The sequence below is a fragment of the Tiliqua scincoides genome, chromosome 1 (assembly GCF_035046505.1).
Source record: "Tiliqua scincoides isolate rTilSci1 chromosome 1, rTilSci1.hap2, whole genome shotgun sequence".
Taxonomy (NCBI): domain Eukaryota; kingdom Metazoa; phylum Chordata; class Lepidosauria; order Squamata; family Scincidae; genus Tiliqua; species Tiliqua scincoides.
Genome location: NC_089821.1, coordinates 246,973,883 through 246,990,921, shown reverse-complemented (window position 1 = coordinate 246,990,921; position 17,039 = coordinate 246,973,883). Strand labels below are relative to the sequence as shown.

At 44.9% G+C, this 17,039-nt stretch overlaps 1 protein-coding gene across 3 annotated transcripts in view; it reads left to right on the top strand.

The window, feature by feature from the left end:
* The window catches only part of GALNT14 (polypeptide N-acetylgalactosaminyltransferase 14), a 253,564-nt gene that overhangs the window by 196,296 nt on the left and 40,229 nt on the right, over window positions 1-17,039 (top strand). For all 3 annotated transcript variants that reach the window (XM_066618675.1, XM_066618673.1, XM_066618674.1), the window contains one exon: window positions 10,035-10,156. In XM_066618675.1, coding sequence (XP_066474772.1) covers window positions 10,035-10,156 — 122 coding nt within the window. The remainder of the gene's footprint in view (window positions 1-10,034; window positions 10,157-17,039) is intronic.

The following is a 17,039-nucleotide window of genomic DNA, read 5'->3' as shown; positions in this document are numbered from 1 at the left end:
TCTAGAGAGGCTTTACAATGTTCCTAGCGTCTGCTGGAAGTGGGATGCAGGTGGAACAGTCTGAGGCAAATGCCCCATCAGAATTTAGCTGCCCCCTTACACTGAAATTGTAACCTGAATTTGTTTTTTACTTCAGTACTGATTTGGATTAATGAAAGTCTATAAAATAATTGCTGCATTCTAATTTGAGGTTTGAGCTAATTTTTGAAATGTTCTTAAGTATAGCTTGACTCCCGAATGCAGTAATTCTGTTTTAGCTGAAATCTGCCTTTATCAGGGAGAACGTATCGATTGCAGATTTCAATCCGGTTTTAATTGGAGACATGAAATGAAATGCATTTGCGGCATTGCTGTAAACTAATGGTTAGTAGCTGTTAGCAAATGTGGTATTGTCTACCGCTTCAGCCAACAATGTCTTTCCTCCTAAACTTCTTGAGACAGCTCAAAGGGAGAGAGAGAGAGAAGCCGTATTTGGCCATTATATCTGTGAAAAGCAAGCGCATGATGGGCTCATTGGGATTGAATGCCCCCTGCCAGTGACACCTAATTCAGTCTTTCCCACACTCTCCTTGTGTTCAGAGGCAGAGGCAAACACTGCAGAGGCAAACACTGAACATAGAATATTCAGGGTTGCCAATCATCATCAGCAATAGGCATGGTTAGCACTGCATGATCCTGCTGAGCTGTTCATGTGCTTGTTCTCTATAGGGAGTTTAATGCCTCAATAGGGCAAGAGACTTGAGTGCTCCAGTGAGCACAGGAATGACAGCATAGTGATTTCTTGACCATGATATCCACCTGTTTTCTATGGGAAAGCTAGGCAGTAAGGAGGATTCAAACTAGGCTCAGAGTTGAAGAATCATCTTCTCCTTGCTATCTTTTTTCAGTCCTTCTACCATCTTCTTTCCAAGGGCTGAACTTGAGAACAAGGCCTGGTAGTCGCATTGTTCACATGACACTCAATCTTCAGCAGCACCACTTTCCCATAAGAACTTAAGAAGAACCTTGCTGGATCAGGCCAAGGGCCCATCTAGTTCAGCTTCCTGTATCTCTCAGTTGAGTAACAAGAGAAGCCTGAAACCACAGGGAGCAGCCATGTTGCAGCTCCTTCCCACCCTAGCATTACCACAGTTTCCCAAAGGTTGATGGGACCAAGATGTCCCCTGTCTCCTGCACCTTTGTCCAGACACCATGGGTTCCTGCAGTACAGTCCTGGCTATTCTCATTGCTCTCTTGGGCACAATGATACCTTACCATTGCAGTGGAAGGTCCAAAATGGGATTGTACCAAGAAAAAACGACTTCCCTCCCCCACTAACACACACAACTGTCTTTTTCCACTACACTTTTATGGAAGTAAGATGGTAAGGGAAATTAAGACATGGATGATATTGAAAAAAGAGCCAATACAGTTGGCCCTCAGTATCTGAATGGAATGTGCTCCTGGATACCAAACCTGCAGATATTTAAAATCTGTGGTGGAAGGGCCCTCAGATATCCTATGGATGCAATTGGAAGTGCTTCTCAGAGGGCCTCTCAGAAGCCTCTGGAAGGCTGTGTGTGGCTTCCCTGAGCCTCAGAATACCTCCTGGATGCCACTGGAAGGCACTTCCAGTCGCTTCTGGGAGTTTTGATGAGGACCTCGAGACGCGGGTTGGGATCTGCATTAAGTCAAATCTGCAAGTTCCGAATAAAGAGGGCCCGCACTTTTTACATATATACCTGTGGTCTTCCTCACCATTCTCCGCTGCCACCCTATTTCAGGTAACTTAACAGAGAAGTAACACCTGGATCTCCTACCTAGATAATTATGAGGGAACTGTATCCTTCAGTCCTAATTCTCCATTTACATTGGTCTGCTGCTAAACAATGTTGCCCAATGTTTAGCAGCAGGAGGCCCAATAGAATTGTTAATATATTTGTTTAAGGTATATAATTGTTTAAAGTAATTTCTTGAAAAATGATACTATTTGTGTTTCCCTTTACTAAGTTTCCCTTTACTAAGAAGGGAAACTTATCTTCTTCAGGTATTCTAGAGACTAGTTTTAATAATAATAATAATAATAATAATAATAATAATAATAATAATAATAATATTACAGGTATTTATATACCGCCTTTCTTGGTCGTCAGATTTCTCCTCAGACTTTAATTCAAGGCAGTTTACATAGGCAGGCAATACTAAATCCCAATAGGGATTTTTACAGTTGAAGAAGGTTCTGTCTTTCAAGAACCACAACATTTCGGAGGGATCTTTAATGATCTGGTATCACATTCTGGCCTCCATTTTCCTCCCACACAGGCTGACAGCGGCCAAAGAGCAGGTGGAATAATTCAGCATAACTCAGCTAGGCTTGTCAGCTGCTTCAAGGTCTTGCTGTTCACAGTGCCGGTGGCCTTGAACTGGTGACTTTCGGATGTTATCTTCAGGCAAACGGAGGCTCTACCCTCTAGACCAGACCTCCTGCCTAATTTAATTGCTAAATTAATCAGTTCAATGCTAGACAGTTAAATAAGTTTGGTTCTGAAAGGAAAACTTTTAATTTGTTGACATGTCTAGCTTTTTCGTCACATTTATTACTTTGCCTACCTGAACGTTCTATTACTGCAGCTGGAAATTCATTTCTGTAGGTTAGTGTACTGTGAAATCAACATTTACCGCTAACCAAATTCTGCCGATCTGGTCTACCTCATGGTAGGGGGAGCTGAAACAGAACACTGCTAAAGCCTACCCAGTGCTGCCCCGTACAGATCATTTGGTGGACCAAGATGTCCCCTGCCTCTTTGTCCAGAAATCTCTCTGATATTAAACCCAGTTTAACACAGTAACTTCTTAATAAGAGTAAATAAATGCTGTACATTTTGATTCACATTTTGAATGTGACAATAAATAAATCTTGATTACCAAACGTACCCAGATTTAATTAGCAAAATGCGCAAATGTTGTAAGCTGTGCTGATGCATTTAAATTGCTGGGTTTGCCTGCAGAAAATACAAAGCAATCCTCTTGAAAGCATTGGGTCCCAGTGCCGTGTTCAGAAGGGAAAACGGGCCATCTGAATAGACCTGCACCCTTTTATAATCAATGTATGTATTTGTTCATTTAAATACAAGGGTTTTTTTTTGTACCTGATGCTGAAAAAAGGCAAATTAAAGGGCAAACAAAATGTATAACTTATGTGTCAAAATGTGGGGTCTGCTTATCTTTTATTTCCTATAAAGTAATTTTGATTTTTCTCTGTAAACCGCTTTGTGAGCTTTTAGTTGAAAAGCGGTATATAAATACAGTTAATAATAAAGTAGAGGATGAGATGCTATTTAAAATACTGGGCCTGCATATTTCCCCCTCCACAATTAATAGCAGTTTCAGTGGGGGTTAGCCCCTTTTCCAGAGCTGTGGCCTCAACTCATGAAGCAAAAGTCCTTGGGAGATCCATTGATGGATCTCCTGTGTCATGCCTAGTTCAACCCTATAGCCCTTTGATCTCAATAGAAAAGTTCCTGAATGTTTGGTTAGGGCCATGGATAGAGAGCTGAGACACATGATACATTAGGGTTGCCGAAAACTGACTAAAGAAGATGATTATTTAGACTGGTTGTATGACTGGAGCAATTGTTCGACCATCCTATAACTCATCTACTCTGAGGCCAGTGTTGTAGTGGATTTTGATTGAGGAGGCCTGAGTTTAAATTCCTTTCAACCATGAAACCTACTTTGACTGCAATCCTGTCCACACTTACCTAAGAGTAAGCCCCATTGACTATAGTGGGACTTGCTTCTGAGCAGACATGCATAGGATTGGGCTGATATTGACCTTGAGCTGGTCAATATCAGAATCGCATAAAGGTTGTTGTGAGGAGGAAATTCCATATACTCCACCTTGAGCTACTTGGACAAATGTGATCAGTATGCCCACCGTTGCATGATTGGCCGAGCTAAACAAATTTGCAGGGCTGCTAGACAAGTGACTGCTCTGTTCTGCTGGATACATGTGAATCCCCATTCACAAGACAGACTCAACATGCGTGTAAACAGGGTGGATCCAAAGGGGGGGGGACATGGGTGCGTCTGCCAGCAGGCAAGGAATGGGAGCCCAGGACTACCAGCAGGATAGACCTGGGCTCCAAGTCCAGGCAGGAGCCCAGTACTACCCAGCTGGTAGATCTGGGCTCCAAGACCAGGTGGGAGCCCAGGTCTACCCACCCAGCAACCCTTGGCCACAGAGGCCATCAAGTTTAACCGGGAGCCCAGGTCTACCCACCTGGTTGATCTGGGCTTTGGAACTGGTGCTGCTGACGCCCCCCCCCCCCACAAACACTGGATCCTCCCCCTGCATGCAGATTGTTGTATGAACAAGTTCTCATTCTCAGAAAACTGGGGACCGAGTTCAGAGTGGCTCCAGGGAAGTGACTGATAATAAAGCTATTCGTAAGGGCTCTGAACTAAAAAGATTCCCCCCTTCTCATTTTTAAAGGGATTGCTCTATTAATATATCCAGTGAGTCTCAGCTGCAGCTTATTAGCCAGAAAATTAGAACAGGCAAAACAAAGCCCCGGGTCTTCTTTTTAAAGCTGTTTGCTCTAACGAAACAGACGATATCGACTCCTGCCACCTCTCTGGGAGCTTTTAAAATACATTTAATTAAATTGTATTTTAAAAATTAAGTAGATACATACAGAGGATGAATATCACTGCAGCAGGCCCTAGGGGCTATTACGGGCAACCTCTCTGCCCAGTTTTCCTCCCCAAACCACACTCTAATATTTACTAATACTGCTTTGTAGAAATAGTAAATAAGATGATAAATAAGAGGATGTGTTTATTAAATGAATTAGAGGTGTGGTATGTGGTGGTTTGTGAATGCACACTCTCTGTAGAAGCAGAAATGACCACTAATTTGCCCCCAGCCCAGGTCTGAATCTTAGTTCTACTGCTCTAGATAAGCATCCAAATGCCATGCTGCACTTGTGCTGATGGATCTCATGAACTCTCACCATATCCACCATTCTGGTAGCGCAAGGGTCACCAATACAAATGGCTGGAGGCCCCACGTGTGCCCTAGTAGCTTGCACTGCCTACACCGGGGTGGGTAAGGTGGCAGCAGTGGTTCGGGAGAGGATCAGGGCAGGGAATGGGCTGAGTGGGGGGTGCAGTTCAGGAGCAGGAGAGAATCTTGGTGGCAGTGTCTCATGCGAAAATCCTATCCCCGTTTTCCAGCCTGACATGCCCCTGGAGGCTCATCAGACTTTTTTTTTCTTTATCCATTCAGTGAAGTCCGACTATTGGTGATTTTGTAGGCGAGAGCTCTCCATACTGCCCTGTCAAGCACAGCTTCTTTCAGTTGTTGGATGTTCGTCTTTGTATTGGTTTTGATGGTGGCGAGCCAGTGTGTTCTTTGTCTGCCCCTTCTTGTTCCATCGTTGCCTTCTCTAGTGAATTTGCAAGTGTGACACGGCCAAAGTAAGTCAGCCATGGTCTCGGAAATTTGGCTTCTAAGCTAAATAGCTGGCGAGGGTCTGAGGAGACCCTTTAGAGGCCAGGCAGCTTATGGGGAAGTAAGTACAAAAGATTTTTACTTACCTCTCCCACACCGCCTAGTTGTCCCCGTACCATAGCATGCAGTGCTGCCGCATCGTGCAGACTTGTGGTGGGTAGGGTTGGCCATAAGTGATGGGAGCCAAGATGGTCTCACTATCGATAGTGTTTTCTCCCAGATTGTTCTGATGCTAACAGCAGGGTCTAGGCCACGTTTGTACATTGATCCATGCTAAAAGGATCTACTCCTGTCTGGAACAGCCCCTCCTTCCACTCTCACAACAACTAACAGTGATTGCTCTCCTCACTACCCTAACATGCATGCTTTTTTTTTCTTTGTATGAGTCTTTAATCTCTGTGATTTTGAGCATGTTCCAAACCTACAATTCCTTAGTGAGGCTCTTAGTCTGCAGAAGGACTTATAGAGCAGCATAAATGAAAGAAAATCTCACTGCAAACAATGGAGACATAACAACAGAACATTAGCAGGAGGCTCATGCACTACACAGAGATTATTGGGGCTGTCAGTATATTCAGGAATTATTAGTTGATAAATCAGCTACCATTCTATAAATTAATGTTTAATAAACCTGCACGTTATCAAAACCTCGGCTTTGGTTTTCTTTTTGAGGTATTGAAGGAACCATGATAAAATTTACTATTTCATTAACTAAAGTTAACAATCGCTGCGGGAAGGAAGGGGCGTCTTTAATATTTTAATTTTTCCCCCCATTTTCTATTACAGTAACACACTGGATCTAAGACAAATCAAAGATAAACAAGCACGCTTTAGAGTAAAAGCTATCTGTGGAGATACACAGATTATAATTTCCCCTTATTTATTGAAATTGCTCCCACACCTATTAATAAGTTTAACCTTTAGTTGATTATTCTTCCTATTACATCCCTGTTACACTCCTGCTGCTGCTGCTGCTGCTGTCATACAGCTTTAGGCTGCAATCCTCTTCACACTTACATGGGAGTAAGCCCAATTGACTATAATGAACAGGTTTGGTGCTGACTGCAGCCCAGTCCTGGTCAAGGGGAAACGTTACCCTTTACCCTGTGTTGCAATATCCCCAGTGTGTGTTGCAGCATCCCCAATGGGTCTACTTGGATCTGCACCACCTGACAAGGTGATGCAGATCCAAGCAGCTTGGGACTGCTCTGAGCCGCCTAGGAATGCGGTCAGGATACGGCATAACTGCTGGGTCCTGGTCCTGCCACCCGCCCGCCCAAGGTCCTGGCTGCCCTCCCCCTGCCCAAAACGCCTCCCTCCCACCTCCTCCCCACCCCTTTGTCAGCCGAGCTCCTCCGACACTCAAAGGTAGCGTTCTTGGAAATGCTACCTGTTCCACATGCAGGGGCAGCTAGGCAGGCAGAGGTCAGGGGTCTCAATGTGTGGATGAGACGGTGGTGTAGGGAGGAGGGGTTTAGGCACTGGGGAACGTTTTGGGAGAAGCGGGGCCTGTACAAGAGGGACGTGCTTCACTTGAACCAGAATGGAACCAGACTGCAGACGCATAACATTAAAAAGGTGGCAGAGCAGCTTTTAAACTGACGCTGGATTGAGACCTGGTTGAAGACCAGGAAACAGAGAGTGGGTGTCAATGGGCAATTTTCACAATGGAGAGAGGTGAAAAGCGGTGTGCCCCAAGGATCTGTCCTGGGAACGGTGCTTTTCAACCTCTTCATAAATGACCTGGAGACAGGCTTGAGCAGTGAGGTGGCTAAGTTTGCAGACGACACCAAACTTTTCCGAGTGGTGAAGACCAGAAGTGATTGTGAGGAGATCCAGAAGGATCTCTCCAAACTGGCAGAATGGGCAGCAAAATGGCAGATGCGCTTCAATGTCAGTAAGTGTAAAGTCATGCACATTGGGGCAAAAAATCAAAACTTTAGATATAGGCTAATGGGTTCTGAGCTGTCTGTGACAGATCAGAAGAGTGATCTTGGGATGGTGATGGACAGATCGATGAAAGTGTCCATCCAATGTTTAGCGGCAGTGAAGAAGGCCAATTCTATGCTTGGGATCATTAGAAAAGGTATTGAAAACAAAACAGATAATATTATAAAGCCGTTGTACAAATCTATGGTAAGGCCACACCTGGAGCATTGTGTCCAGTTCTGGTAACCATATCTCAAAAGGATATAGTGGAAATGGAAAAGGTGCAAAAGAGAGCAACTAAGTGTGCAATTCTAACCTGTGCTGGAGCAGGCAAGCCAAGAGGCTTGTGCTGCATCCAACACTGGTTTGTTGGCTGCAGCGGCTCAGCCACGGGCAAGGGGAAGCTCTTCCCCTTACCTGTGGCTAAGGGTTGTGTGCCCCAATGTGTCTCCTCGGACCTGTGCCATCTCTGCAGGTAGCGCAAATCCGAGAAGAGCGGAGCAACTGGAAGCCGCTCTGTTCACCCGGGGGACAGGGGTTGGGATCCAGCATAACTGCCGGGTCCCAGCCCCACCCCCGGCTCCCTGCTGTTCTGCCAAATCCCAATCCACTGGGCCTTGTAAACCAGTCCAATCAATCAGAGTTGCCAATAGGCCAAGTTACTGTCCAAAGTCAGGTTCCAGGTAGGTCAGTCCAATCTGTCAGGGTATCCAAATCAAAGTCCAAAGCCAAAGTCCAGTCACAATCCACAGTCTGATTCCCAATTCCATAAACCAAGTCAGTCAGTCTCCTCTCCTACCTCCAACCTGCACTCCTTCAAAACCCACCAACCCTTTCTGCCTCTGGTACTCCTTATATCCCTGAGGGCCCTATTACCTTCCAGTGGCTGCAGCTGTGCAGCACACTCTGCTGGATGCCCAGGCCTTACCCTTAAAGGGGCTACTGCTGACACCACATCTACCTCCTCGCAAGTTCTTCCGCAATTCCAATACACCTGCGTGCCCGCCCATGCAAGCGGACGAGCCCGCCCGTGCTCGTGCCGACACAAGCTGAAGTGTGGGAGCCGCGGCGGAGGATTCCGCCACCGTCCGCGCATCGGCGCATGTGAATGCGCCAACTCGGCTCCCACCTAAGGCGGTGCAAACATGCTTTACGGCACGTTTGTGACGCCTTCAGGGCTCCTATACCGGCACAAGTGCTGGTTAGGATTGTGCCCTAAGATGATTACTGGGCTGGGGCACCTTCCTTATGAGGAAAGGCTACGGCGTTTGGGCCTTTTCAGCCTAGAAAAGAGACGCCTGAGGGGGGACATGATTGAGACACACAAAATTATGCAGGGGATGGACAGAGTGGCTAGAGAGATGCTCTTTACACTCTCACATAACACCAGAACCAGGGGACATCCACTAAAATTGAGTGTTGGGAGAATTAGGACAGACAAAAGAAAATATTTCTTTACTCAGAGTGTGGTTGGTCTGTGGAACTCCTTGCCACAGGATTTGGTGATGGCATCTGGCCTGGATGCCTTTAAAAGGGGACTAGAGAAGTTTCTGGAGGAAAAATCCATGTTGTGTATGTGCAACCTCCTGATTTTAGAAATGGGCTATGTCAGAATGCCAGATGCAAGGGATGGCACCAGGATGCAGGTCTCTTGTTATCTGGTGTGCTCCCTGGGGCATTTGGTGAGCTGCTGTGATATACAGGAAGCTGGACTAGAGGGGTCTACGGCCTGATCAAGTGGGGCTGTTCTTATGTACTTATGACACAACTCACCTTCTCTCCGGATCCTGCGGTGGCCATCAGTGATCTCCAGAAGAGTGCCACAAAAGTGCTTTATGGCACTTTTGTGACACTTCCAGGTCGGTGCAAGGGACTTGTGTTGGCCTACGTGAGGGTCACGATTGCGCCCTTATTTACTTAACCACTGTGTGAACTACTACTATTATTTTATAACAACAACTACTACAACTTCAGAGTAGGTATGGCTGTCAATCCATGTCAAGAAGAGTTTCCATCACAGACCACAACAGAACCAAAATCTTTTGAATAATGAAAGAGTCCCAGGATTTGCAGTTATAATTGCTGGCTGGGCACAATAGCACCGGTTTTATTTGGTTTCTGCTTCCTCCTCCAAAAAATGTGTCACAGTCTTCAAGAGATTATAGTTCAGAAGTTTCACTAATTTCAGATTTTTCTTTTCTTAAGGAGGAACCCCTAAATTTGTTTCTAGGATGCTTCAGGTGAAATTTGGTGGCCAGTCTAGTTGCATTAGATATTTAGCAATTACAAATCTTTAGCAGTTACACAAGCCCATCCAAATCACCCTCTCTGTTTCCCAGAGACAACCCAGAACAACTGCATGAATTAAGGATGGGGGTCATGACTCTACATCAGTCATTTTAACAAGCTCTCTTATGTCTGAGCTTGCAAAGCAAAAGAGGGACCATATGCATGTACAAGGGAGGCCTGCTTCTTGCTCAGCCACCTAAAATGTCATGGCCTGACCTGAAAATGAAAGTGATGGAAGGAGCCCCAGGAAGGAGAATGCTTATTAGCTTATTAAGTGTGTGTGTGTGTGTGTGTGTGTGTGTGTTGGCCTGCATCTTAACAGGTTTGATCCGGTCTCGCATTCGGGGAGCAGATGTGGCCCAGGCAGGAGTGCTGACCTTCTTAGACAGTCACTGTGAAGTGAACAAGGACTGGCTGCTGCCTCTGCTACAAAGGATCAAAGAGGTAAGTGTTCCGTGAGCTGCTCAGCAGGTTTGTCTCTTTCTCAGAGGCAGCAGTTAATGCATTAATGGTGTACGGAGTGTTGAGATTGGACAGTCATTGCAAGAAGAAGGCATAGAAAGTCACATTAGAGATGCTTGTAGAGGCTGAATAGAAACAGCAGAAATGCTTTCACCTCTGAAGAACGTTCTGCAGTCCACTGGGCCTAAAACACGCCCAAGTGGAACTTCCTCTCTGGATTCCTGAACAAGCTTGAGGGTTCAGAAGAGTGCCCAGTAAAAACACAAAACACAAGTATGTAGGAAAACCCTGGAGCTTATTTAACATATTCTGAGATCTGCTCTTTACAAGACACATGTTGTATACAATTCAAATGAGGCAATTCAGTCAGCTCAACCTGACTGACGTGAGTGGCCAGAAAAAATTCCATCTGTGGCTGTTTATTTTGATGTATTTATTTTATGATAGTTGTGTGCTGCCTTTTAACCATAATGGAACTCAGAGTGGTTGACATTCATGAATTAAAGGAAATGTACACATGGATTGCATACAGTAGGCCTGCTATATCCGCTGCTCCCATATCCTCAGATTCAACCAACCAAGGATCAAAAATGTATCTGGGGGAAAAAAAATCCACACCCTGCAAAAAATTGCTCATAATCTGCTATTGCGTCCGGTCATTATGCAGATCACAGATCTGCCTGCCATTTCACAGATCTCTCTCCAGCACTCCCGTCGCGTCGGTGTCATTACACAATTTACGCTGTTTTACAGAATTTTATAAACGTAGCATCTGCAGACTTGAACACTTGTGGATTTTGGTATCTATGCAGAGTCCCAGAACCAAACTTCTGTAGATATGGAGAGTCCACTGTATATTGCCTTTGTAATGATAAATCCAGAATACTAGGTGTTATTCATGGTATCAAACAGTATCATGCAGCTCCTGGTTTGTTTCCTTGAAAGATGATAGTGGCAAAGGTACTGAATGCAGGTGTTCTAGAGAATCCTTTCCCTAGAAGACCAGGTGTTCCTCTTGCAACTGCTGCTGCTGTGAGCAGGTCTCAAATGTATCAGTCTTAAAGAGGTGTGTTTCTAAAATCTTGGGAATTGATCTGCTTAAACCCACTTCTGAATGTGTGTACCTGTGACTGAACACACTGATCCCTTATCCTCAGCTGAGCTCCTGTGAGTGCAATGGTAGATCAGCTCCAAAAGTGAAGGCCCATGTCTGGGAAGAGAACAAAGAAGGGGGCTTGTCCCTTGTGTATGCAGATGAAGTTAGCAGAGCCCCAGGGCTCCTGTCAGAGTTGCTGAGTGGTACAAGGGGAATAGGCGGTCATAGCTCCAGCCAAGTTTTTAATTAGGCCTATGTTCAATTCCCAGTGCTGAATGATTTAGGGGAGTGATGGCTCTTCAAATAGGGGCTGAATTTAATTTCATGCAAATTAAGCTTTAATAAATTGATTTAATGGGAATTAAATCCTACTGATTTTTTCACAGCAGACAATGACAAAGACAGGAACATGAGATTAAAGCACCAATATTGTCCTACTCTGTAAGACAAAAGTCTTGGTGTCTTCATAGTTTCTTCATGTGGTCAGAGAATACTTTCAGTACAAGGAATCTTGTCACTCTTCAGCAAATTTGCTTTGCCTCTCTTGATTGAATTCTGCTTTCTGGAGGATGGGAACATAAATGATGCCTTATCCTATAGTACCTTCATAGATATGTGCAAGGAGAGGAGAAAAATACATGAATTACATATTCAATGGTTAATTGCATTAACTATTGTCCATCACAGTACTAAATGGTATAAGTGGTGTAAATAGAAACGTCACTGATTCATCCCAATGCAGTGAAATAAACAAAAAGGCACTCAAAAATTTGTTGGTGCAACTCCATCTGCTGTCCAGAGGGGGCAGGATACTGTCCAGAAGGGGTCAAGCTATGACCCAATGACTCTGACGTTTCTACCTGTTCTCTCTGTGATCCTTGTGGGGTGTGGCCCTAACCCTTTATCCTTCCCTTCTCCTCTGAGCACTTCCTCTTGTCCTCTGACCACCGACCTGTTAAGATGCGCACACAGCAGGGCTCTGATGCCCTGGCCATCTTGAGAACAAGGCATGCAGGGCGAGGCAGCTCTAGGGTCTTGCTATCTCTAAGTAATAGCTGAACCTCTGATCCTAATCAGATGCTGTAAATATACACTCAATGGAACTGTAAGTAAATAACTTCTTTTTGCAACTTTAACAAGCATTGCCTCTTTGTCTTTTTTATTGATTAGCAGTCAGCTTGGTGAGGGAGGTTCCCTGTGGTGTTACCCAAAGGGGGGGTCTGCTGCTTAAGCTACTCTGCTTCCCCCCCCCCAAAGAGGAAACTATTTTTAATTTCCTCCGACAAAATTAACATCCAAATCATGAAAGGTTTTCATGGTGTAGTCTGATTCATTTTCAGCCCAATCCTATGGGCCTTTTATGACAATGGATCTTGTGATTTGCTGTTGTAAGTGACCCAGTGATGGTGCAAATGTCACGGAGCCATTATGCATGATGGAACCACTCGTGCAAACAGCTGGAGGCTCCATATGTACACCAGAACCACCCAGACACTTTCCTGGTCGTGGTGAGGGGACAGTTCATGGGCAGTTCGGGGTGGGGAGTGGGCTGTACTGGAATGTTGTTCAAGGTAGTGGGGGGGGGGGAATCTCATAGAATTGTGCATGCTGGATCCTATCCCATTTTCTAGCCTTCCTTGGACTTAAATCAGCAGAATAGCTGATGTCCACTTCATGAGATCCATTGATAATCAAATGGCCTATCAGGAGGTAAGTAAAAGATAAGCTACTTACCTCTCTCTGACTGTCTGATCCCACCCCCCACCCCTGCACCATAGCATGCAATGTGCACTCTGTTGGTTTGGCTGCATGCTGTGAACTGGTAGGGGATAGGATTGGGCCATTCTTCCCTGAATTTTCTTAACTCTCCATCTTCTCCCTCCTCCTTTAGGGAATCAAATCTCTCTGTACCATGACCCCAATCTAAACTGGATGATAAAATGATGCTGTGAGATCCAGTGATGGATTGCCTACATCTTGTATATTTTGAGTCTCAGTTCATGTTTGCTACAAAAGAAATGTTTGAATGACATCTTTATGGGAGGATATGGCATTATTATTTAATGGATTAATTAATTATTCAGTCAATATCTGCTTTTTGCATTTATGATTCTTCTTCCCAGATGTGAATCACATTTACTTGGAAGCAATTTCCATTAATGTCAAGTGAACATCCTTCTAAGTGGGCTTTGGGGCAGGAGTGCGGAGGGAGTGGCTCCTCTTTGGAAAGACCCTGTGGTCCTCTTATCTCCATTTCTTCACTCACACTCACTTCTTCTCCCTCTTTCAAATCTCTCCCCTCCCCCCCCCATGGTGATGTTTGATGAGTTTTAGCAAGCAGGATGGCAGTTCAAGCTGTATTTCCCTTGCAGCACTGGGGGAATGTAGCTCATGCTCAGAGCTGATGTGATGGATGAATGCGGATGCCATATGCAGCAGTGCCATCGGAATTTCATTACATGGTTGCAGTGGCAGGTGCATGGTCTGAACGAAGCCTAGAAAGCAAGTGTCGCTTCTGCTAAGTTCTCTTGTTTGTAATTTCTCTTTTTCCGTTCCGTTTTCCCCCTAAACAATCACTATGAAGTATGTGTGAATGCTTGAAGTGGGAGTCAGCTCAGTTATTTGTTCAGCCAGCTACTTGCACAGCAGCAGCAAAGCTGTTTTTATTGTTACAATTCCTCCCAAAGTGGAACAGGATTGTGGGAAATTGGGTGCAAACTAAGTTGTCTCTAGGCCAGGAGCATCTGCAGTCACACGCAGGTAATGAAGAAGAAGAAAGGCCGAGGGAGAACCAGAGCCATTCAGAAAACTGTCAATCAGCTTAATACATGGTTATGAAATGAGAACGCTGGAGGTACCTTCCTCTGTCACACCAAACAGACCATTGCTATTGACAACAGTGGCAGGATATGGTTATATTCCAATATGACAGTTGCATCAGCTGCAGTATCTTGAAAGCTGTCTCCAAGTATAGGATGATTGCTGCAATGTCTCATGATGGCTGGCAAGGGCAAATTACTGTAGGATGCCTGTGTTGCTCCCGGCAGAAGGTGAGTCCAGATTTGCTTACCAGGCCCCTTTCACCCCCTTGCAGTGGTCATCGTTCATGACACTGATCACATCTGACAAACTACTTAGGGAGAATCCATAGGTCAGCAGGGAGGCCCATTCTTTGCATGCAAAAGTTCCATCTTTTCCCTCTGGAAAGGTCTAAAGCTCGGAGATCTGCTGCCTGTTGGATTAGTCAATAGTGGGCTAGCTGGACCATTGAGCTGACTTCAGAGGAGGCCACTTCATGTGTTCATACAAACTGCCTGATTTATATGTACTTGTATAGGAACAGTGCTGTTTAATAATGGTCAATGCATGACTCATGCATGACCAGTCTGTTACATTTCCAGTAGCGGCAGCCCATGCCTTTGGTCCCAGTCAAGTCACTAGCTGGTCTGCCAGTGAGAGAGTGACACCGTATTGCTGAAATCTTAGCTTGAATAATTGACACCCATGGTTGAAACACCTCTTAGCTGTGAAACTGACCAGATGGCTTTGGGCAAATCACTGTTCTTTTTATTTATTTTATTTATTTATATAATTTTATCTCGCCTTTCAATCCAATGAAGGGCACTCAAGGCGGCTCACAATTCAAACCATCTTAAAAACATGAAATGTACTTATATGTATAAAAGACATTAGAAAACAATAAAACACAATAAAACCTGGATTTCGAATTAAAATACATTCAAAAAGCCCCATGCCCCATGGTGTCAGCATAAAAGGTCTCCCTGAATATAAGCCCCAGCTGAAAGGACTCTAAAGAGGGAGCTGTTCTCAATTCCAGGGCAAGGGAGTTCTACAGATGGGGAGCCACCACCAAGAAGGCCCTCTTTCTTGCTGCCATCCCCCACACCTCCGCTAGTGGCGGCACAGTCACAAAGGCCCCCTCTGATGACCTAAGAGGATGGGTTGGATTGTATGGAAGGAGGCGATCCCTCAAATACCCTGGACTTGAGGCATGTAGGGCTTTAAAAGTCAAAACTAGCACTTTGAATTCAGCCTGGAAACAAACTGGCAGCCAGTGTAGCTGCCGAAGCGGCCGCCCGACTAAGTCAAATCGACGAGCCCCAGCAACCACATGGGCTGCCGCATTCTGCACTAGTTGCAGTTTCTGGACTGTCTTCAGAGGCAGCCCCATTTAGAGCGCATTGCAGTAATCTAATTTGGATGTCACTAGGGCATGGGTCACTGTGACCAGGTCTAAGTGTATGGTGGTCAAGTATGCTTGCAGCTGGCGAATCAGCCGAAGCTGAGCAAAGGCTCCCCTGACCACAGCCGGGGAGCCTTTTCTTTTATGGTTGTTGCGTACCCCCTTGAGTGTTTATCTCAGCCTAACCTACCATATGAAATAATAATGGGGCAGAAGAATCCTTTTTTCATTAGTCCTCTGTGAGGCCTGAACTGTATTACTGGGAATTAGGCAGCATGTATGCTTTTATATGATCCCACATCTGTCATGTGTGACAGTCTCATGTTGGTTCAGCATCAGGAGAATATAGCTGATCGGTTATGACTATAGCATCACTCCAGGGGACAGTGACCCAGCATGTGCTCTATAAACCTGTGCTCCAGCTTCCTTTTCTATACGCTCTGCTACTTGTCATTTCCTACGGGGTACTTGACATTACTACGGGGTGCGTGGGGTGCGTACTGCTACTGGCCAAAATGGTGAAAATCTTGGTATTTTTTTTTTATTAGTACCATCATGTTTTACATCATTCAACATGAAATTTAGACCCCAATCCTATCCAATTTTCCAGTGCCAGTGCAACCATGCCAATGAGGCATGAGCTGCATCCAGTGGTAGCGAGGCAGTCACAGAGGCCTCCCCAAGGATTGGGAACATTTGTTCCCTTTTGGGGCTGCATTACAGCTGCACCAATGCTGGAAAGTTGGATAGGATTGGGCCCTTAATGCAGAATGCAAAAAAAAAACACAACAACACTGTGTTATCTGTATTTCATCAAAAACTATAACCAAATAACCAGAAAAAGAAAACACAACTGCCTTATGTAATAAAAGATGGATTTCTTTCACTCAAAACTGACCATTGAGACATTGTTACGAGAGCCAATAAGGTGTTGTTATGACACAGCAGGGAACTTACTTACTCAGTATGAGTAAGCTCTCATTTCTATGGATCAAAGCTCATACTAGAATTCTTATTTAGTTGTGTGAGTGACATCAAGTTGGCCACTGGTTTGTTGCTGGTTGCTGATATGTTGGGTGACCTGTACTGTTATATATTAAAACAAAGTTAATGGGAGTGATACCAACCCTAGTGATGTCACTGCATTTAGATTGTTCATATGATATTGTAATTTATTCTGAATGGTCTGGTACTGGAGGAGGTCCATCATGGGGGTAACACCATGAGCTCTCATACCAGATGATGCAAACCCTTAGTGATGCCTCTGCATTGCCCCATACAGACACCAGGGTCCTGTATTGGTCCTTTAAACCTAGGACTACTAGCCCTGTGTTGTTATTTCTAAATGCAAAGACACAACCATGCTCCCTGGGCAGCTTTGCATGTGGTCTCTTGCTTCCACACATTCTTGCTTCCTCCAGCTAAAAATTGTTGGATTATTCTCATCTGTCAATCTAGGGAATTGTTGCTGCCAATCTGGGGGAAAGGATCTGGGACAATATTGCTACTGCAGCAATGGTGGAAGGAGAAGAAGGTAGAACTAAGCAGTGCAGTTTGTTTCACCA